Genomic DNA, 21,604 nt, shown 5'->3' on the forward strand with positions numbered 1-21,604 from the left:
GGTCTCAGTGCAGCCCAGGCTGAGACCCCACACAGCATTACCAAAACAGACAAGTTTATTCCTCTCACACATGGGGTGCTGCACAGAGCAGCTGCGTGCACAAGCCTGCCCGTGCAGTTCACACGTGGCAAATCTGTCCCTCAGTGTCCCCGGTACAGGTAAGTCATAAGCAGCACAGCTCCTTCCCTCTGCTAGGTGCAGAAGAGAGGGCAGTGGGCCAGGAAGGGGCCACAGGGGAGGTGCTGCCTGCAGGTCTCCATTCTTCAGCCTCAGTGCTCCAGGCAATACCAGGCTCCAAGGGAAGCTGGGTCCACAGCATTGACGGGATCCTGGTCAGATTGTCAGTAAGCACAGGGAGGGGATGCAGGGTGCTCACCTGCCCGGGCTCCCCACCAGGAACCTGTGGAGACAGAGACTGCCATCAGCCACCTCTTAAACATGCTGACTCCCCTGCAGCTTGAGCCATGCACTCACCATTCCCCTCGTGCTGCTACTGCCTCCTTCCGCACCAGCCTCTTCTTGTCATCCAAAGGCTTGGCCAGCGCCCGGATAACTCGGGCCTTGTATGGGAGCAGCTGGAGGACAACTACTGCTCTCAGCAAGAGCCCTCCAGGGTGCTGGCTGCCCCAGCCATGGCTGGGACCCACTTGCACAAGGAGGAGCAGGAAGCAGGAGCACTTACCACTATTGTGGGCAGGCTGGTGAGCGCGTGGGCACAACGCAGGGCAGCAATGCGGACAGCCTGAAAGGGAAAGGAAAGAAGGATGGAAGGGGCTGGGACACAGGAGAGGGGGGTGTGGTGCAGAGGAGAGAGGCGTACGCACCATGGCGGGGCTGGAGGTGAGGCTGAGGAACTTGGTGACCAGTGTGTCGATGTGCAGGCTCATGATCTGGGGGGCTTCGAGCAGCAGCGGCTGGAGGCAACTCAGGGTAGAGAGCTGTACTACACGGTCTGAGCAGGACAAGGCCTCAAGCAGGAGGGAAAGCAGCTGTGGGTGGAGATGACACTGGAAATGTGAGTAACCCTGCTGTGCAGCCTGCACTGCTGCAGCCCCCCTTACTGAGGCTGGCTCTCACCGTGGGCAGTTCTGTCACCAGCACAGGCTTGGGAAGATGGTTGAGCACATGGGATAGACTCTTCAGGTAATTGGCCTTCACATCTGTTGTAGGCAGAGATGGTCACAAGTAGCAAGGGGAAGGAGGGGATGCTGGCTCAGATCCCCAGGGTAAAGGGGCACTAAGTGGTGAGGCCAGGCTGGGGCCAGCTGCTCACCGGCACCAGCCCCATGGAAGCCTTGCACCAGCTTGGGCACGTTGTCAGTGAAGAAGCGCTGGCGGAACATGATGCGCACGTCAGCATGGCAGCCCTTGTGCAGCACGTCTGGGGACTCAGCCATGAGCAGGGAGAAGCCATCGGCTGCAGTGGGGCCCAGCTCCACGTCACTCAGCAGGCCCAGCAGCTGTAAGGAAGAGAGCGCTGAAAAAGAGAGCCATGGCAACTTGGGCTGCTGACCAGAGGCAGGGGGAGTGGGAAGGCTCCTTCAGGAGTGCCCAACCTCACTGCTGCCTACCTTGTCTGTTAGATGGGAGCTCAGAGGGTGGTAGCGCAGCACCAGGGCTTTAGTCACCTGTGCAGGCAGAGCAGAGTCAGCATCACACAGCTGGGGCACCCCAGGGCACTTCCTTCTCACCATAGAGGAGCCTTACCCAGAGCAGCAGGGTGAGTGCCTGCGTTCGGTGAGGCCCTTCTGTAAGGCCAGGCTCCATCCTATTCACTGCAAGCTGCAAGATCTCATCCAGCTGCTGCCCTGGGGATACAGAAGTGGGAGACTGAGCCATTTCCCTGCTGGCCCTGAGCAGGGACCCCCAAAATCCGTTTCCTCCCTTACCTGCTGGGTGCTTGTTTACAAGCCCTGCAAAGCACTTGGAAGCTGTGGTGGCTGTGAAGGGACAGCTGCAGGAGCAACTCAGTGCCAGCAGTTCCCGGAGCAACCGTTCCTGCTGTGGAATTACCACCTAAAAGAGACAGGGAGTGTGTTACAAACTAGGTCCACTACTACTCCCTTTCTCTGCCCATGCAGCTCACTATGGATCTGGACAGAATGGTGCTCAGCCAAGGCCCTTTCTACCCTTCTCCTCACCAACTTACATTGTGGGGTAAGGAACAGACAAAGGCCATGAGGAGGGCAACTAGGCGTCTCTGTGGCTCCCAACACTCCCCATCCTGTGGGGGAAGAACAGCACACCCACATCACCATGATCCTCATTGGCAGCCTGTGCCAACATCCCGAGTCCTTGCCCAATTAAAACACCCCACACACCTCGAAGGGCTGGAAAGAGCAAGGAAAACTGTTTTGGGGCAGAAAGGAGACCTCTCCATCCAGGAAGAGGGGCACCACATGAGATACACTCTGGGCAGCCAGCCTAAGAGAAAGGAGACATCGCAATGTGCTGCTCTGGGAGTGTCACCAGAGAATTTCTGAGTACCTCCTCTGTGGAGCAGCAGAGGGACACGCAGCCTGCCCTTCCCTCGAGGCAGTGTCCAGCATCCCACACCAGCACTACTCACTCAGGGCTAAGGTGAGTGGTGGCAGCACTGATAACAGGGACCATGGCAGTCAGCACCTCCTCCTCCAGCAGCGCCTTGCTTACCAGTGGGTGGCTGCTCTCTGCAAACAACGGGTGGAAAGGGAAGCGGTGGAGCCTACTGGCACTGCCCAGAGGCAGGCACAGCCCTGTGACCCACATGCCACGGAGCACCGGTGCTCTGCCTCTGACCAGGGGCCCGCAGTGCCCGCGTTTGCCGTTGGGTGGCAGCAGCAGCGTTCTTTGCTGGACCAGGAAGCCGAGCGCACTGCTGCTGATCTCTCTCTTGCTCGAGCCGCACTGCTTACCTTGTGTGGCAGCCTGAACAGCCATAGCCAGCAGACACGGCACCACTGCCTGGTGGTAATACCAGCAGCCCTCCGCGTCCTGCTGGCACTGCAGGGCCACGCGGTGCAGGCTCTGGCATACTGACACCACTTCCCGGGCATTCCCGGCCTCGCTCCCTGCAGGGCACATTCAGCATCGCATCAACAGCCACTGCACCCACCCCCACATCCACACCAGCATTTTAGGGCAGCAATCAGGCACGTGGCCTCATTTACAGGACACAGGGGGGTCAGCAACACAGCCCTCGCTCCTCATCTCCTGAGGAGTGGGTGCTGCACAGAGCTGCCTGCTGCCAGCTGTGCTACCTTTCTGCACATTCCGGAGGTGCTGGAGCAGAACAGGGACAGTTTCCTTCACGATGCTGGTGTGCGTGGACACGGCTGCCAAGGCCTGCAGGCAGCGCTGCTGCAAGGAGCGGAGATCCTGGGAGCTCTCTTCCTCTCGCTCTAAAGAGGAAATGCAGCTCAGAGAGGTGTTGGAATGGCTCCCAGCCCCCTTGCAGTGCTCAATTTTGAGTGTAGCAGCACAAAAAGAACGGCCCAAGCCAAGTCCAAGGCATCCTGTCCTGCCTGTGACTGGGCAGCTCCTCAAGGGCAGTCCCTACTGTGCAGGCTGCTTGTGATCCCCAGACACAGTGCAAGCAACACAGCATGTGTGCTAGGAACTCCTCAATGAGAAGAACCATATGGTACAGTCTCTCTGTTTCACCCCAATAGAAATTAATCCCTTTGCAAGGCTGTCAGTCCTACCTGACTGCAGCTCCTCTCCAAGCCTGGGCACCATGCGCCCAGAGAAAACTTTTGGGTAGACAGGGGCCAGAGATCCAGCTGCTTCCATCGCTGCTTCACTGCCAGGAGGGAAGAGAGCAGGAGGGATGACGTAAACAATGCAAACTCTGGGCTATTTGTGCATCAGCTGCAAAGATCTGGGCCAGAACATACCCACCAGAAACCCGTTTCTTAGGATTCTGCCTTTTTCATCCTATTGGCAGTAGGGTCCCTTGCTTTGACAGACCCAGACTTTCTAATTCTGATTCCAGAAACCACCTGGCTTAATCCTTTGCTTCTACACACACGTGGTCTCTACTTTCCACAGTTCCTTTGTCTCCACCCAGACTAAGCCCATCTCTGCGGCAGAGCCAGGTCTCATTCCTCTTCCCAGTGACTGGGTGACTGAAGCAGTGTCAGCCCAGCACTCACCTGCTCTGGGAATCTTCTTCATGAAGAGCAAGCCGGACAAGATGATCCACAACCAGCTCCAGGTGAGAGGGAGACAGGAAGCCTGGAACAAGAGCCATAGAAGAATTATGCCCATGGCCAAAGGCTAAGATCCCAGTGTTCTGGCCAGCATCCTTCCCTCTTCTTGTCCAGGCTGTTAGCAATGCAGCATCACACAAACTCCAAAGATACAAGGTGCCCAGCACAAGCAGGCAAGATAAATCAAGTGTTCCTGGAGCTCACAGAATGAATAAGTGCTGCCACTCCTCCTGTGCATCCACATGCAGCACAGGCAGCTGACCACAGCTCCCAGAGCAGCGCAACGCCTCCCCTCTGCCTCCCCAGGGGATGTGAGACACCAACCTTGCAAAGAGCCCAGGACAGTCAGCGCCCTGATCCCGACCAGCTGGAGCTGCACGCTGGGATCTGTGAGTGCTGAGAACACCACAGAGCAAACTGTCTCTTGGAGCAACAGCAGAGCACTTTCATCTGGAGACAGAAGCATGGAGTCACTGCCTGCATCTCACTGTCACAGCACAGCCACCACCACAGCGCCAGCCAGACGCTTTCTGATGCCCTGCCAGTTCACATCCAATCACACAAAATCCCCGGGGCAGGCTGCACACACAGCCACCCAAGTCAATGAGCTTTTCTTCTCTGCCAGTATAAGGGAAGGCAGTGCAGTGCCTGAAGCTTCCAGGGTCACACTTAAGGAAGTCTGGGTCCCTCCAGAAGAAGGACCAGCAAACCTCACCTTCTTCTACACGTCCCCACTTCTGCTGCAACTCCAGGAAACCCAGCAGCATTTCCAAGATTGTCCTTCTCTGGCTGCTCTGCAGGGATACAAAGGTGTAACCCAACTCTCCGTCACTGCTACATCTCAGCCCAATGCCATGGGGTTAACAGGGGCGCCCACCCACAGCCAGGGAAGGACACTCACTATGGCTGATGCCCACTTCCTCTCACCAAGCTGGACAGAGTCACAGGGTGCACTCAGCCCTGCTGCCTTTGACTGCCAAACCCAGGGTGCCCCTCACCTGCGAATGCTTGTTGTACTGCTCCAGCAGCAGGGGAAGGATGCTGTGGGTGAGACGATGGTAAGTACGGAGGGAGGCACTTGCTGCTGCCTGCAGCAGTTTGGCACTTGGCCACACCAGCTTCATGTCAGGCTCACACAGATGGTGCCTGCAATCTGAGATAGGATTGGCATCAGCCACACTAGCAGAACTGCCTCTGCCTCATGTGCAGGCCATGGCTGACTGGGATGTGCTCCTGGGACACAGCTCTGAGCTGTAGTGCAGCCTCCTGGGCAGAGCTGCTGCCCCCAGTTTAAGGCACACAGCAAAGCTTTGGACATCCCACTGCAAAGAGAGTGGGAAGCAACTCCATTCAGTCTGTACTTCCTACTGTATTTCCTACTTCTCCTCCCTCCTACAGCTGATACTCTCTCAGAGAAGCCAACGCTGGCTGTGAAAGCCAGAAATAGAAGAAACAGGCTTCAAGGAGAACGTGAGGGCAGACCACCTCCTCTGGCTAGGAGGATGCCTGCAGCTCTGGCAGTGCCAACAGGCCACTCTACTCAGGGATAGGCAGGTCTCCCTACCTTGCAGAATGCTGTTAAGGAAGGAGTCCAGCAGGTCTTCAGCATCTGAGCTGAGCACAGAACGGGAGAGACAAGCAGAAAGGGCGTGCAATGCAGACAGACACTCTGCCTCGACCTTCTCACTCGCTGTCTGGAACACCTGCAGGAAATGCCATGGGGTAAGCTCAGCTCAATGCTGACCCCCAACCACAGGCTTCACGCTCCCAACATGGCCTGAAGAGACTCAGGCTCCAGTATTGCTTCCTGTGTGCTTTGAACAAGCACACCCAACAAGCCCCCCAGACACACTGGTAGGAGTAGCCTGTCCCCCCCCCCAAACCCCTTTTCATCTGGACTGTACAAGGCCACAGGTGGGGGTTGGTGGGAGATATGGGGCTCTACTGGTTTGACTGTGAACTCCTGCTCAGGTGGAGTCCAGCTGTGCTGGAACATTTGTTAGGGGCTCTGCAGCACTTACCTCCCTGCGCAGGGATGACCAGAGGCTAGGGAGGAATTCTTGTAGTTCCTTTTGCCCATAGATGGCACAGCAAGCAGTCTGTAAACAGGAGCCAGGAGAAAAAAAAAAAAGAAAAAAAAAAAATCAGTGCCAGTAAAATAGAGAGCAGTGTGCTGCCCACCCTGGCAGGCTCAAGCTGGACTGTGTGAAGCACTCAGAAGAAAGAGTGATACAGGCCTAACTAGGATCCTGGAAATTGTAAACTGGGCTCTGAAAGGGAGTCTTTGGCTGCCAGATACAGGAGAGGAGCTTGGCTGTGGTTGGCTGTTACTGGCACTGTCCAGCTGTGGGCTGTCGGGAGTGGTGGATGCCTCCTTACCAGAGTCTGCAGGGAGTCAAGCTTGGCACTTTGCAGGTCTGAATCCATCTTCTCGATGAGCAGAGGGAGCAGGAACTGCAGAAAGAGATGGTTAAAACTCATCCTGTTCTTTGTACCACTTTGTCCATGGCCCTGCAGGGCTGCAAGCTCAGCCTTCACCAGGAGAGGCAGAGGTAGGAAAAGAAAAACGTGCAACAGGCAGAACCCTCCACATGTCCAGCCCCGGGGACAGGTAGAGCACAAAGAGCACCAGGACACAGGGGTGCCTGTTCACAGTCTCCTGGTCCCAGTTTTTTACTTAATGCAGAGCTGCACTAGGAGTTGCAGTATTATGAAATGCAGCCTGTGCTCAAGAACCCAAACTGCTACCTACCTCAGCAAACTGTGGTGTGGAGGCCAGTACAGCTCGGAGGCTAAGGATCAGATCTTCTCTCTGGATGCCATGTGGATCGTTGGGGGGCTGGAGGGGAAGTACAGAGAGCAGTTCATGAAACATCCCAGGCCAGCCATCAGCTGAGGATGCATCATCTCATATCCAGCATGGCAATAGCAATGTCAACCTCTAGAGCCATCAGCCTATGTACTACATCTAACAAGACAACAGTACCCAGGCTAAGACTCTTGACCACCCACTCCTTCCATTCCCTGGAGGGAACATGAGACCCTGAGAAAACACCAGAAAAAACAGGCCATAGCATGCAGCAGACTCACTCACTGGAGTAAAATCAATAGGGAAGTAGCAGGATGTCACTTCAAACAGCTCCTCCACAAAGGGACCTGCAAGTAGAAAATGAAGAGGGTGATGAGAGATAGTGAGCAAGAGGGACACAGCTGCCAAGCTTAGCATCTGTGACAGGCTGGCTCTACAGCTCCCAAGTCATGTCAGCCACAACTTAGTCCCGCTCGTGCCCCAAGGGCCATCCCTCCAACAACTCAAAAAAAAGGAAAAAGAGAAAGAAAAGAGCAACACAGCCCCCACGCAGTTCTGCACAGCAGACACAGGCTCACCCAGGGCATAGTTCTTGACAATGAGATCACGCACAATCTGGAAGGCCACCATCAGGTTGCGGGGATCTTTCTCCCCATCCATCACCTGGATGAAGCCGAAAGTGAAGTCAGCACCCAGGCCCTTCAGCTCTGCAGAAAGAAGGTGCAGGACAATCAAGTTCACCAACACTGCATGAAATCAGCTCTGCTTCCCCAGCCCCACAGCTCCTTCCAGCTTTCTCCAGGCAGTGCCACAGAGCGCTGTGAGCAGGAGAAAGCAAGCCATTCTCCTAGCCCAAACGACCCCAGAGTGGTTCTGGCATCTGCACCCTCACCTTCCTCCCTGGTGGCCATGAAGTTGGTGATGATGCTGTAGACTGTGTAGCGGTCCTGCTGCATCAGGGACTGGAAGGAGGAGCAGAGGAATCAACACAAACCTCCATATATGCAGCATTGCTACCTCACCACCCAGGAGTATGCACATGCTCTTGAGAAGCAGGCAGGGCCCCTCAACAGCTCCACTGCTGCTTTCTGGCATGTAGATCCCATTTACCATGTGGAGGGTGTACAATTGCACCTGAACCTGACTGACTGATTATCACTGAAAGAATACACTGTTACAATCACACCTGGGCCACATGTGCTGCCCAAGGCCTTCCAGAAAAAGCAGTCTTAAGATGGAGAAGAATTTAGGAATTAGGGCCACTAAAACAGTCCAGAGAACAGAGCAAAGGAAACAGTCTCCACAAGGCTGACAAAAGAGGGGACAAGAGCCAAATGGGAGCCTCATCTGTCTTCTGTCTCTTGCTCTGCAGTGAGCCATGCTGGCTCTGAGCTCTGCAGGAACACTGCATTGCTGCTGAAGGACACGCTACACTGCACTGGTGCAGAATGCTGACAGACCTTCCCTAGACACAGAAAACATGAAACAGAGATAGGAGGATGAAAATCACATTGCTCACCTGCACGTGCACCTCCTGGAAGATGGCTTTGAGCATAGAAACTGCTAGCCCTGGGGCCAGCGCCTCACATAGGCTCTGGAAATAGGAATAGAAAAGCAATAGGAACAATGAATGTACAGCAGCCACCTGCAGGATCCTCTCCTACCCTGAGAGGAGTTTGTTACACTCGCAGACAGATAGGAAAACCATCAGTGCTGTCCCAAAGGGTAGCCAGAAATCCTTGCCCCAGAACACTAAAAAGTCATGGCAGCCTCTACTCCCCTGCGGAAGCAGGAGCACAAGGCAGAGCAATGCCACAGAGCTGTAAGCCCAGCTGGGCTCTGCTCCACAAGCTGCTCTAAGCCATAGCCATGAGTTGCATTTTCCTCCCAGCATCACCCCGCAGCCATCCTCACACTGTGAGCCAGGGAAGCATGAGCTCACCAGTGCACGCAGACCCTGGAGCACTGAAGGGATCATGAGGTGATGATCTTGCAGCCGGTTCTCATAAAACAGGACCAGGTGCAGAACTGTCAGAAACAGATACCAATATTCGTTAGCCCCTGGAGTCACAGCTGCATGTTGAACAGTGAGAATGCATCATTCACCACTGTGCGAGGAACTGACACCGCTGCATGCACACACCTGGCTCTCACACCTGCCCCCTCCTCCTATGGAGCAACCCCCCGAGTCTGACCAGCAGGGCAGCACCCACTGCTGGAGCTCAGGTGCTGGGGCTGCCTGCGAGGCATTCGCCCTGGCCTGTCCAGACACGTGAGTGCAGACACAGGCTGGGAAGCGGCCGACGCCTGCTTGGCCGAAGCTGCAGGATGTTGTGGGGTGGAGCAGGAGCCCCAGATCACCCACGCTCAGCTCCACAACACGTTCCCGGCCCCTGAGTCATGGCCACGGGCGCCTGCACAGCCCAGCCTGGGGAGCGGCAGCAGGAAGCAGACTGGAAGAGCCGGCTGGCAGCATCCTGCACCCACAGCTGCTGCAGAAACTCACTCCCTGGGAGGCAGCCTGACGCAGTGCTTGAGAAACAGACTGCGTGAGGAGAGCCACGAAGGGAGATGGGATGGCTCTGCTCCTGGGGACTGACTCTGCATGTCCTACTCCAGAGCTGCTAATGACTCGGCTGAAAACCCAGCTCACTCCCCTGATTCCACCAGGCCTCATGACAAACCTCTCCGCCTGTTTGTTCCTCTAGAGCCACCCCATCTTTACCACAGTCATTCCTGACCCCAGCTACACCAGTAGCTCTTTGCACAGCTGCTCACAGCCCTGCCCAGTACCAGTCCAAGACTTACATCAACATCAAGCCAAGCACTTGCTGCTTTCCCCCTTCCTATTCATCACCTCGCCTATCAGCTACTTCCCCATGGGTCTTGCCATCCTGCTGGCTCAGGTTGAGCAACTTACCAGCAATGCCCCTACCCAAAGTCATTCTGGAAGCACTTACTGCTTTTCCTCGCCAGCCAGCTGCTTAGAGGCATATAACACAGCCAAACCTTTTTCTTGTTTACACATACAGGGAATATTCCTCTCTCACCCCATCCCTCTTCTCCCCTCTCATCCTTACGGTGACTTGCCCTCCACCACAGGCCACAGAGATCCCCCAGAGTTAACTTTAGCAGGCCTCAGGGCTGTGGCATGACTCGCTTTGTGAAGGATGGTTTTCCTGCAGTGAATCACCACCCAAGGATTCTGACATTCAGATGTGTCCCCAAGGCTTCCCACGCAGCACCAAGCATGCCTGAGTGCACAGCACCCACACATTGCCAGGGGCACCAGCTGCAGCACCTGGCCTTGGTACATTCAGGGAGTAGCCTGAATTGTGCTGTGAAGGTGGCAAACAGTCTGCAGTGTGGGGCCCCACATCCTTCTTGGACTTTGACTCGAGAGATACGCACAAAGTTGCCACAGTGCTAAATCAATTCCTTTGCCAAACACAGGCTAGACTCTTTCAGGGCACAAGCTTGGCCCCCAACCTGCTTACAACCATTCCAGAATTCATAGGAGACCTTACCTTCCTTTTCCTGGAGCAAGGAGTGACACTCGAGCAGCACTTGGGACAGCAGTTGGACGCCTCGCCCTCGTGTCCGGGGATCGGTGTTTTCCAGGCAGAACCTAGCCCACACATGGTAAAAACCCAAGGGGCCTGATGTGAACAGAGATACCCACACAGGAAGTGCACCCTGAGCAAACACATTATAGGCATGAAACAAGAGCTGCTCTCCAGGCAGGGGGACAGCAGCACAGTGCTGCCCAACTGGCACATAGGGTAGGAGATGACTCCTGCTCTCCTGACCATGCTGCTCACAAGCACCTGGCCTCACATAGCAATAAATCCAAGGTAAGAGGCCTCTTCTCAAGTCAGACCAAGGAAATTAGTCTTGCATCATGCTCTGCAACCAGAAATCAGGCTCTCAAAATCATAAGAGATGAAAAAGGACAAAGCCTCCTACAAGGTGACAGCTGGAAAAAAAAAAAAATGAGGTTCCCCCAAGTCCCAGCCCATGAAAGCTCAGAGACAGAAATAAAGCCAAGCAGCAGTCAACTCATGACATGGAGCAGTGCAACTGTGTGGTCAGGCAGTTCCTGCTAGGGAGTCTCAGCTGCAATGTGCTCTGCAGCTCACTGCTTGTCTTTCCTCAGTCCCAGGAGAGACTTACGGGCCCCTGCTGCCCTGCGAGGGCAACATGCAGTGAGCAGACAGCACACTTGTGGTGTATGTGTGCCTGGTGGTGCTGAAGGCAGTTTGCACAGGACAAGATGTCAGCATGCACACTTTTCCTTCCTGTTGTCCTTTAGTATGGGAATCCCCCCCCACAATACCCTTACACGATATATAACATGTACACAGCTTTCCTTACCCCAGGGCTTCCACAAGCTGCAGAATAGTCCAGCTTCCATCTTTCACTCCTGGAGAGAAGAGATAAAAAGAGTAAACCAAAGAGGCTCCCAGACTGTCACTGAGGCAGAGGGCAGCTTCCCCAATGCTCCCTAGGAGACAAAAGAAATCACGCTCTTAACAAGGCAGTGGTTGAGCCAAACAGCCCGGACATTAACAAGCACTCAGCTTCCATCATCTCTACACTGAGCAACACCTGCACAAACTCCCTCCAAGGCAGAGAGCATAGAGAAATATGGTTTTGTGGTTAGAGTACGACACAATGCTGGAGTGCACTTGCAGCTCTGACTCAGAGATCCTGGCCAGGTTGCTTCACTCACCTGCAGCTGAACTGGGGGAAGAGTCACTCCTCAGGAGGCTTTGGCAAGGATCTGCTGCATCCTATGAAAGTCCAGCAGAAGGGCCCCTACCCCCACAGCCAGTGTGACACTCACCCAGTAAAACAGCTCTGTGTGCCTTTGGTCCCCAGGATTCACCATCTTTGCCCAGACGCATTCACCTCTCCACCCTGCTGAGGGCTTCCCTACACAATTGGTGGGGCACCCACATATCAGAAAGCCCAAAGGTTTCATCTGGGCCTTGCCTCAGCTAGTGTATCCTGCTGTTGCCAGTATTTACTGGCTCTTCCTAAAGCAGTTAGTTCCAGTATTAAATTGTGCTGTTCATTGAAAAGAGGTCTCTGGGGATGGAAGAAAGGATGACCATGTTTTCTGTTAGCAAGCAGCCCTGACTCCAAAGACAGCACTTCCAGTCCCACTTCGCACAGAGGGGAGAGGAGACATGGCAAGGAGAGCCATGAGGACGAAGGAGAGTCCAGCCGGCCGCAGGATGGACAGCACAGGCTGAAGAAGAGGTGTCTCAAGTGAGACTGTGAGCTGCTGGCAAAGCTTCTTGCAGGAACATAAGAGCATGGTAGCAAGCAGGCACTGTGCTTGGGCACAAAGCAGAGTGCTCCTTCACACCTAGGATCCCACCATCTCATTCCAGAGCACAGCTTCTGCAAGCTTGTGACTCTGACTTCTGCTGTGGTGCAGAATGTCAGATACACACTAGTCCCACAGGTGAGCACTCAGTTGCTCTACATTTTCAAAGCCTGAATGCAGTATTTAGGCAAAGATGCTGGTGACCACACCAACAGGAAAGAGCTGAAGAGCAATGGTCTGGCCACAACCAACCACCATGTTCTTGTGGCTACGAACCCCCTCCCTCTACTCCAGCAAGCTTGTTCTGGTCACAGAGGTCTGCTTGATTTCACTGTGCATGAGGGACACACACGAGCCCAGCAGCACGTAGAGCAGCAGCAGCAACACACAGTACAGATGAAGTGCAAGCTCAGCTCCAGCAGGACCAGTTGTTGTGCACCTTGCATCCCAGTAAGCTCCCCTTACTTGAAGGGCTGTCCTTCTCTGGTGATGTTCCTAGAGCGCGAGGCTAAACAGAAGCAAGCAATTTACCCTTTACTGTGTTCTTACTTGAAATCCACCAGCCTTCCCTGACACCTCACTTTCACATGCCATCCTTCCATATATCATTTCCATACACTTTCCACTCCTTATGTCTCTCCAGCTCCCTTACAGTGTGTGTACAGTAATTCCCAGCGATCACAATGGCTTTATCCAACAGCATTCTCTCTCTCTACACGCTTTAATAAAAACAAACTCAGCCTTCTCTGACACATGCTGACCTACACAGCCCAAACTGCCTGTGACAGCCCCAAGCTCCCCCTCCTACCTGTCAAGTTACAATTAATTTAGCACTCAGCAGCACACGAAGGCAGTTCAACGTGTTTCTTCCAACAATTACACAAAAGGCAGTGAGGTTAGAAAAAAACCTCTCCTTTCATTCAAGGATATGTGCTGTAATTTAATACTTTCTGACACATGACTCTATTCAGGGTCAGAGACACCACAGGACACCTGCCAGCCCCCCTGCCTTTCAAGGTAGGTTTGTCACAAGTGCCATATGGCTGACGGGAGCTGGGGGACAGCTCTTCTCTCTGTAGGTCTATGAAGAGACAAAGCTTTCTCCAGGCACTTCTGTAACATGACCACAGATGACAATAGCAGCTGTAAGGTTATCTTTCCCTGCCTATGTCCGCTCCCTCAAATACTTTCCAAAATGTGCCAAAGCCACCGTCCAGAAACAAAACACACCCCCTTATCCTTAAAAATCCTCTTTCCAGAAGCTACAAACTCCCTAACATAACAAAGTTACAAATCGCTGCTCCAAGCAACGGGAACTAAATGCCTCGAGTCTTGCAGGGAAGGAGAAATCACAGAGGAGCTATCAGAGCACAGGCCCCAGACCCGAGGGCCGGAGCAGCCAAGCACAGCTGCACGTCCCAGAGCACCTCAGACAGACCGCGGGCTGCCTTACCGTCGGCAGCAGCGCCCGCCGTGCCCATGCCCCCAGCGTCACGGCTCGCGGCCCCGCGCTCCCATCAGCTCCCACATCCCCACACCCTGAAGTCCCGCTCCCCCGCCCAAGCCGGCCCCATCCCATGCTCTGCATCGGCCTTACGAAATCCGAACTCTCCCCACGGCCCTCGCTCCCCCAAACCCCACATCTACGCTGCATCGCTCACCCCGCCTCACCTCGGCTGCCGCCCCGCAGCCCCTAATCCTCCCCCCCCACGCCCCCTCCCAGCAGCGCTTCCCCTCGCCCCGTGCCACCAACGCGCAGCGCCGTACCCCCGAGCCACATGGCTCAGCGGCCCCCGCACGCAGCCCCGTGGCCCCACCCCGCGGCCCCACGCCCCGACGCCCTGCACGCACCCAGCCCAGCAGCCTCGCCCGGGCCCCGCCCATTACCTGCCGCCAACTCCGCGGCGCGGCCGTCCTGCTGTCCAGTCACGAAGTCTCGGACGGAAGCAGCGAGCGCCTCAGCGGCCGCCGCCATGACGCCGCGCTCCCACGGCAGCGACCCGTGCCGCTCCCGCCGTGCGCACGCGCAGCCCCGAGCGCCCACGGAACATGCGCGCGACCTCAGCGCCCCTTCCTCATCTCGTCCCCCCCCAACCCCAGGGAAGGGTGGCACACCGGGGGGCGGGGCCAGAGTCGGGGTACGGCGGCGCGGGAGGGACAAAAGTGCCGGGAGGAGCGGACGCGCGCACGTGGGCGGCGCTCCCCGCGGAGCGGCGGCGGGGAGCCGTGGACGCGACGGGGCGGTCACATGCGCACCTGGGGAGGCGGGGCGCGGCGAGGGTTGGCTTTGGCTGTGGGGCGGCTCGGGCGTTCGGACTCGGGCGGTGCGGTCGCAAGACGCTGGGCCCCGCGGTCGAGTGCGGCGTGGAGCCGGGCCGGCCCCATGCCGAGCCGCCCGCGCCGCCGCCGCCGACGGTGAGCCCCCGCCATGGGCGGCTGCGTGGGGCGGCAGCGTCGGGAGCGGCCCTCCGCCGGGAGTCCCCGCAAGAGAGCAGGTGAGGGGCACCGGGGGTCGTGGGGTGTCCGGTGGCGGCGTGTCCTGACGGGGAGCTGTCCGCCCAGCACCGGGAGGTGTTCTCTCCTCAGCGGCGCTCAGCCGCCGCCGTGCTCCGCTGCCTCACGGTTCCCGGGTCAGCCCCGGGGCGCACCGCCTCTCTGGTTTGCTGGGGATTTCCCTACTCCTTCTCCGTGCGTCCCGTCGGGGCTGCGCCGTGCCGGGCTCCTGGGGCGAGCTGCGCGCATCTCTGGCGCGACACCGGAGTGCCACGGATACCTGTGCCGGAATTCGCTCGTCGTGCTTCGCCAGCCTTTCGTGTCCCCAGCGTGTCCCTGTGTTGTCCCTGATGCGTCCCCACCACGGCACTCTTGGACCGGTCAAGGCGGGGGCAGCGCTGCCTCTGTTGTAATTCGCCCCGTTGCGCCCCAGTGTTCCCCAGTGGGCCCCGCCAAGCGCCGGGCAGGCGGCACGGTGAGTCACACCCTGCCCGCTGCACCCACACGGGGAGGAGCAGGAAGCACCGTGAGCGGGGACCCCACAGCCTGGGTCTCTCGCGGGACAAGTTTTCCCACAGGACAGTGTCCACTGCTGGTGAGGAAGTCTGTGGGTACTGACTGGCACGGAACAGGCAGCGCTGCAGGATGCTCCTGGGAGGAGGGCTTGGATCCGGGTGCCCTGTGCTACTCGCTGTCCCTGTGTCCCCTCTGACACTCCTTTCTCTAGCAGTGCGACCTGAGGCTGTGGGCTCTGAACTGCTACAGCTCCTAGGTAATGTTCAGGGACATACAGGGGGTGACCCTGTGGGGTCCAGAGTGCTGGAAATTGTCTATCTGGAAGCAACCTTGCTATGAGCTGAGCTGTGCAGGAGCAGGTAAGCCATGTTGGGCAGGCTGCCTGCAGGTCCCATTGGCTTGAGCGAGAGCACAGCTGGGCACCTCCTAACCCCCCATGCCCCCTGAGGGCATGGAGTTGCACAACGGGCCGGGAATAGAGCAACACAAGGTGATTAGAGACTGGGTCCAGGCTGGGTGGCAGCAATAAATAGAAGAGGCTTAGCTCCTGCCTACCTGGGCAGGGCTGCCAGTGGCAGTGGGGCCACAGCCTGTCCCTGCTCCTACAGAGTGGGTTCCCTGCCACGCTGCCCGCTTGGATGCCTGTCTGCAGCCCCTGGATCCCTCTTCCTTGCAGCCCTCTTCCCTTTCCTGGAAGTGGAACTGGGGCATGGTGATGGCTGGGAGCCATGCTGTTGGCTGAGTCCATCCCTAACTCTGAGGGACCTCCTTTCCTGGCAGTGCTATCTGCTGTGCCATCCTGTGCCTGCTCCCAGCTGCCGCATGGGGCCACAAGCGCAGCCACCTCTCGGGCAATGAAGGTGACAGCAGCAGGATGAAGCTGTGGGACAGGAGACCTCCAGCACCCGCTAATCCCCATGTGCCCTTGTCTGGCTGATGCTGCAGAGAGAATGTCCTGCTCTCACTGAGATGGGGACATTCCCCCAGCCACTATCTCTGGTGGCCCAAAGATGGTGTGGTGGCCCACTTGCTGCTGCTGTGATGCTGGTGGCTCCCTCCTCTGCGATCCTCACTGCATCCTTCAGGCTGGTGGTGTGCCCAGGGCAGGTGCTGTCTCTGACCTTGCTTTGCTCTGCCACACTGCAAATCCCTCCTGCCCAGCACCGTGACTGCTGAATTGGCAGTGCTGGCTGCAGCCAGCTGCCCTCACTGCTTGAGGATTTGGTGCAGGCAGGATGCTGCCTGCCCAACCCTGCTTGGGTGCTCAGTTCCCAGTTCTCAGGGTGGCTACATTCTGTGCCGTGGGCCATGTGTCACATCCAACCCCAGGAAAAGCCTTCTGGAGGATGTGACAGCCTGGAGCTGGCAGCAGTGGCTATCTCGAGTGGTGGTTGCACAAGCAGGCAGGTGGCTTCCCCCTGTCCAGCAGGTCCTGGTAGCACTCAGCATCCTTCCTGCCCTGTCACACTCCACTCATTCTGTGCCCCTGCAGGCATGGTGCAGGCTGGCTGCCCCACAGAAAGCAGTGACAGGAAGGAGATGTTGACACTCTTTGTCCCCAGCCCAGCTGGGAGTGACAACAGCTCCTTCCTACCCCACGCTTCCGGCCTGCTGTGAGACTGGTGGCACTGGGCCATTCCCATGGGGCTGGTGTTTCACAGCTTGGTCACACAGGTGTCCCCTGCCACAGCATGGTGCTGCCAGCCTAGGGACAAGCTTTCTCTGCTGTGTGGCATGGCATCCAGCTGCAGTTGCCATGCAGGAGGCTGCTCACAGTGCTGTGGGGCTGCTGCAGAGTTGGCAGGGCTCAGTGTGGTACAGTGCTGCTACCTCCCACAGCATTGCCCTGGAGTGGGCAAAGGAAGGAGAAGTCATGTCCCCCTCCTTGCTGGGGCTGTAGCTCAGTCCCTATAATCCCTTTCCCTCTCTGCCACACCGACTTATTTCCTGGCTAATTCCCCAAGCTATAAATACTGCTATGCCTCAAAGGCTCCAGGCCCTGCAGCCACCCCAGGCTGTCCCAGACTCCTCGTTTCCATAGCACAGGAGGGAACCCCCTGCACCCTACTGGAATGCTACTGCATTTCCCATGGCTGTGTTGGGATCTGTCCCTTGGACACCGCTGTGCATGGTGTGGGGTAACCCTGATAGCCCGTGGGTCCCTTTGCTGTACTGGGAAATGGGAGACCCCAGTTTGAGCCTCCCTCTGCCTCCCCAGGCCGCAATGAGCCCCTGAAGAAGGAGCGTCCCAAGTGGAAGAGTGACTACCCCATGACGGACGGGCAGCTGCGCAGCAAGCGGGACGAGTTCTGGGACACAGCACCTGCCTTCGAGGGCCGGAAGGAGATCTGGGATGCCCTGAAGGCTGCAGCCTACGCCGTGGAGGCCAATGACCACAGCCTGGCCCAGGCCATCTTGGACGGAGCCAGCATCACCCTGCCCCACGGTGAGGGGTTGTGGCGGGGGGGATGCAGGAGTGGGGGTCCCCATTTGGGGGTGCCTTGCAAGACTCCATCGCTCACCCCGCTGTCCACAGGGTCGCTGACGGAGTGCTACGACGAACTGGGCAACCGCTACCAGCTGCCTGTGTACTGCCTGGCACCGCCCGTCAACCTGATCCTGGAGCGGGGTGAGGAGGAGGCGGCCGAGCCGGCCGAGCCGCTCCCCAGTGCCCGGCGCGAGTTCGCCCTCAAGGTGCGCCTGTCCACCGGCAAGGACCTGCGGCTCAGCGCCAGCATGGCCGACACCATCGGGCAGCTGAAGAAGCAGCTGCAGGCGCAGGAGGGCATCGACCTGGCCTGGCAGCGATGGTTCTTCTCTGGCAAGCTGCTCACTGACCGCACGCGGCTGCAGGAGACCAAGATCCAGAAGGATTTTGTGGTGCAAGTCATCGTCAACCAGCCACTGCCACCTAGGAACTGAGCTCCGGTGGGGAGCGGGGAGTCCCCTTCCCGCATCGAGGCCCGGCGGCACCTTGGGGATGTCCCATGCCGTGTCCCAGCTCTGCTGGGTTCATCAGGTCCCCTCCCCAGGGCTGTGGGCTGGAGACGTGGGTTCATTTGCTGTGGAAGGTGCGAGACCAAATGTGTGCCGGGGGGCCCTGCCGTGGGGCTGCCCCTTGGGGAGAGGCTGTGACCTGCCATCCGAGCTCCTGCTGCCGCTGGCCCAGGGGCTGCAGTACCGGGCGGAGATGTCTCCCCTCTGTACATAGTCTGTGTATTTATCAATAAAGCCTTTTCATCCTTCCTCCTTTTTGGGACTTGCTGGGGACTGTCCCCTGGCCCATGTGCCCATCTGACATCCGTTCCAGAATCACCTGGCAGGGACAGCTGGGCACGGGGGATGCCAGTGGTCTGAGCTCTGTTCCCCTTTTACAGCGCTGTGTGTCACCCCTGTACACCCCTCTCCCTCCCATCTCTGTGGCACTCATGGGATACCCAAGCATGGCCCTGGGTCCTACACGTGCCCAGGAGTGTGATGTGTCCTCATCTGTCCCTCCTCTTTGATCCCAGGGGCTGGTGCCCAGCGCATTAACTGTCCCGGCACGAGGTGCGCTGCCCTCATCTTACAAATAGGGAAAGCAAAGCTTGGAGTGGCTGAGCAATGTTCCTGGCACTGGGAACAGCTGCAGTCTCTGTCTGCCGGCCCTGATGCCTGTGTGCATGCAGTAAGGAGACCAGGTGGCCATGGGGCTGTTCTGGATGCTCCGGACCTGAGGTCATCCTCCAAAGCAGCATGGAGCCATCGTGAGCATCCTGACTGCCCAGGGTGGGTGGCATGTATTCAGGAACTACAGGGCTACTACATATCCTGGCACTGCTCCATCTAGGCTTTGGACCAGCTCTACAAGCCCTGCATGCCCCAGGTCCCCTGCCCAGTACAGGGGTCCCAGGCAGCTAGGTGGGGAGGGGGCACAGGTTATTTTAAGAGCATGCAGGACATGAGCCAGAGGCACCAGAAAGCAGCAGGGTGAGCTCATGGCAAAGCTGCCCCAGTCATGTGGAGCAGGCACAGCTGTTGGTGCCCTTAGGCAGTGGGACGGAGGGGCTGGAGGCATAAAGCCTCACCGCCAGTGGAGCTGCTGGGGCCAGGAACTCTGTGCCTGCAGTGAGGAGAAGAGGCTCTATCTTGCGAGGGCACCCCAGTGGGGCTGAACACCAGGCAGACATGGAACTGGACGGGGAAAAAGGCAAGGAGCTGGAGGTGGAACAGATCACGGAGCTGGATGTAGAAAAAGCAAAGGAGCTCATTGACCAGAAGCTGGCGGAGGAAGAAGAGGAAGAGAAGGTGGGTTCTTGACTATCCTTGGGGATCCTGGCATAATGGCACATTCAGCCAGAAGGCTGAGGGCTACTGCAGGTATTGAACTCCCAGCTGGAGACACTCTGACAGCTGGCTATTGAGCAGAGCAGGTGAGCAAGTGAGAGCCCAGGGGCTGCCAGGCATCCTGAAGACACGAGCAGTGCCCGGGGCTGGATGCTGGGCTGCTTGGTGCCCTCCTAGAGCTCTGCAGCCCCCCCATGTCTCCACAGAGGCTGAAAGGTGATGGCCCACGCGAGCCACTGGCCGTGGAGCGGATGAGCACACCAGAGCTGGAGGAGGAGAAACGCCAAGGCCCCCGGAACCGCGGCATTGAGGCTATCAAGGTGAGGGCTGTACAGGGGAGTGGGATGCAGCAGGGCTCCCAGCTGGGGACCAACAACGTGCTGCATGTCCCCACAGGGCCAGGAGAGGGTGCGGAGAAGCTCGGTGGACCTGCGGCGGGAGATCATTGATGTGGGGAGCATTCAGCGGCTCATAGAGCTTCGCAAGCAGCGCCGCAAGCGCCGGGAGGAGCGGGCAGCCACCCCAGAGCCCACCCCACCGCCAGAGCCCCAGGAGATTGTATGTGCAGGGTGCGGGAAGGGGGCTGCAGCAGCTGGGGATCGCTCCTGGAGAAGCAGGGCACAGAGCCCCTGCTGTCCCCGTGCCCCAGCCATGCCCCGTCCTGCCCCAGGAGGGTCCCGTGGAGCCAGAGGACTTCCTGCGAGCCGCCGTGCAGGGCAAGATCCGCGTCATTGAGAAGTTTCTGGCGGATGGTGGCCCCCCAGACACGTGTGATGAGGTAGTGCGGTGCCCCTGGGATGAGGCTGCTCTGGGCCAGGGCATTAGAGCCAGCTACCAAGACCATACCTCGGCCCCTCCAGTTCCACCGTACGGCCCTTCACCGCTCCTCGCTGGAGGGACACATGGACATCCTGCAGAAGCTGCTGGACAGTGGGGCCACTGTCGACTTCAGGGACCGGGTGAGGCTGAGTCCCTTCCTACACCTGAGCCACTGGGCATAATATAGAGTGGGGGGCCCCTAAGCAGAGCTGGGCTGTCCCCAGCCCAGTAGCGACCATGAGTCAAGCTGTGCCAGCTCGGCCTGCGGATTGGCTGGGTGGTGGCGCTGCTGAGACGCAGCTCTGTGTGCCCAGCTGGACAGCACCGCCGTGCACTGGGCCTGCCGGGGGGGGGAACCTGGATGCCGTGAAGCTGCTGCAGGATCGGGGGGCAGACCTCAACATGAAGGACAAGGTGAGGCTGGGCATGGGGAAACATCAGGAGCACGGGCAGGCCGTATGGAAACAGGGCTGTCCATATGCTGTGTTAGTGGGGAAAGGGTTCTGATCCATTCTGGCGTGTGCTCCTCCCACCCAGCTGCTCAGCACCCCTCTCCATGTGGCCACCCGCACTGGACACCTCGATATTGTGGAGCACCTCATCCACTGTGGGGTGGACATCAACTCCCCAGACAGGGTGAGTGCAACATCCAGGTGCTCGCTGTCCCCGTGTCCTCTTGGGGATGCGGTGCACAGAGCCAGGCTGCATCTCTTGCAGGAAGGTGACACAGCACTGCACGATGCCACACGGCTCAGCCGCTACAAGATCATTAAAATGCTGATCCTGCATGGGGCTGACATGATGGCCAGGAACTTGGTGAGTGGCGTGAAATGTGTTTATGCTATTGTCTGCCACCCTGATCTCAACCTCTGTCCCTTTTCACAGGCTGGTAAGACTCCGACGGACCTGGTGCAGCAGTGGCAGGTAGACACACGCCAGGCACTGGAGACCAAGGAACAGCCACAAGAAGAGACTGAGGTCCCAGCATGATGGCATTGGGCAGGGACCAGCACTGGGCTTGGCTCCAAGGAACAAGATCCTGCTGAAACTCATCCGTGTCAATAAAACCAGCAAAGAGGAGAGTTTGGCTCCAGTGGGGTGCACTGGGGCTGTGCC

General features: G+C 57.8%; 3 protein-coding genes across 4 annotated transcripts; 2 read left to right on the plus strand and 1 right to left on the minus strand.

Annotated features, from left to right (window-relative positions):
- Positions 1-37: 37 nt before the first annotated feature.
- MMS19 (MMS19 homolog, cytosolic iron-sulfur assembly component) lies at positions 38-14,319 on the minus strand. 2 transcript variants are annotated; one of them, XM_042818275.1, is made up of 31 exons: positions 14,222-14,319; positions 11,374-11,422; positions 10,527-10,627; positions 8,942-9,027; positions 8,519-8,593; positions 7,892-7,961; positions 7,578-7,706; positions 7,285-7,346; positions 6,943-7,029; positions 6,570-6,644; positions 6,212-6,289; positions 5,755-5,893; positions 5,189-5,343; positions 4,906-4,984; positions 4,515-4,640; positions 4,134-4,215; positions 3,684-3,781; positions 3,240-3,380; positions 2,895-3,050; positions 2,570-2,669; positions 2,322-2,424; positions 2,150-2,224; positions 1,890-2,016; positions 1,708-1,808; positions 1,572-1,628; positions 1,274-1,460; positions 1,078-1,160; positions 825-989; positions 683-742; positions 475-575; positions 38-400 (listed from the first exon to the last, which is right to left on the minus strand). In XM_042818275.1, the coding sequence occupies exons 1-31, from the start codon at positions 14,307-14,309 to the stop codon at positions 373-375; spliced, it is 3,063 nt and encodes a 1,020-aa protein (XP_042674209.1). In that variant the 5' UTR covers positions 14,310-14,319; the 3' UTR covers positions 38-372. The 2 variants fall into 2 exon arrangements, with proteins under 2 accessions (XP_042674209.1, XP_042674210.1); XM_042818276.1 differs by lacking the exon at positions 14,222-14,319 and adding an exon at positions 11,732-11,775.
- Positions 14,320-14,753: 434 nt separating this feature from the next.
- UBTD1 (ubiquitin domain containing 1) lies at positions 14,754-18,589 on the plus strand. The gene is made up of 3 exons (XM_042818435.1): positions 14,754-14,829; positions 17,562-17,789; positions 17,880-18,589. Exons 1-3 carry the CDS (start codon positions 14,763-14,765, stop codon positions 18,263-18,265), a joined length of 681 nt encoding a protein of 226 aa, XP_042674369.1. The 5' UTR covers positions 14,754-14,762; the 3' UTR covers positions 18,266-18,589.
- Positions 18,590-19,449: 860 nt separating this feature from the next.
- On the plus strand, positions 19,450-21,560 carry ANKRD2 (ankyrin repeat domain 2). The gene is given in 10 exon segments (XM_042818433.1): positions 19,450-19,630; positions 19,876-19,989; positions 20,066-20,227; positions 20,340-20,447; positions 20,530-20,628; positions 20,803-20,835; positions 20,837-20,902; positions 21,026-21,124; positions 21,206-21,304; positions 21,374-21,560. Coding segments are annotated over 10 exon segments (1,005 nt in total). The 5' UTR covers positions 19,450-19,510; the 3' UTR covers positions 21,479-21,560.
- The last annotated feature ends 44 nt before the right edge of the window (positions 21,561-21,604 follow it).

Source organism: Centrocercus urophasianus, unplaced genomic scaffold (genome assembly GCF_019232065.1).
Source record: "Centrocercus urophasianus isolate 14NV4802_14NV808 unplaced genomic scaffold, USGS_Curo_1.0 seq_17, whole genome shotgun sequence".
Classification (NCBI taxonomy): domain Eukaryota; kingdom Metazoa; phylum Chordata; class Aves; order Galliformes; family Phasianidae; genus Centrocercus; species Centrocercus urophasianus.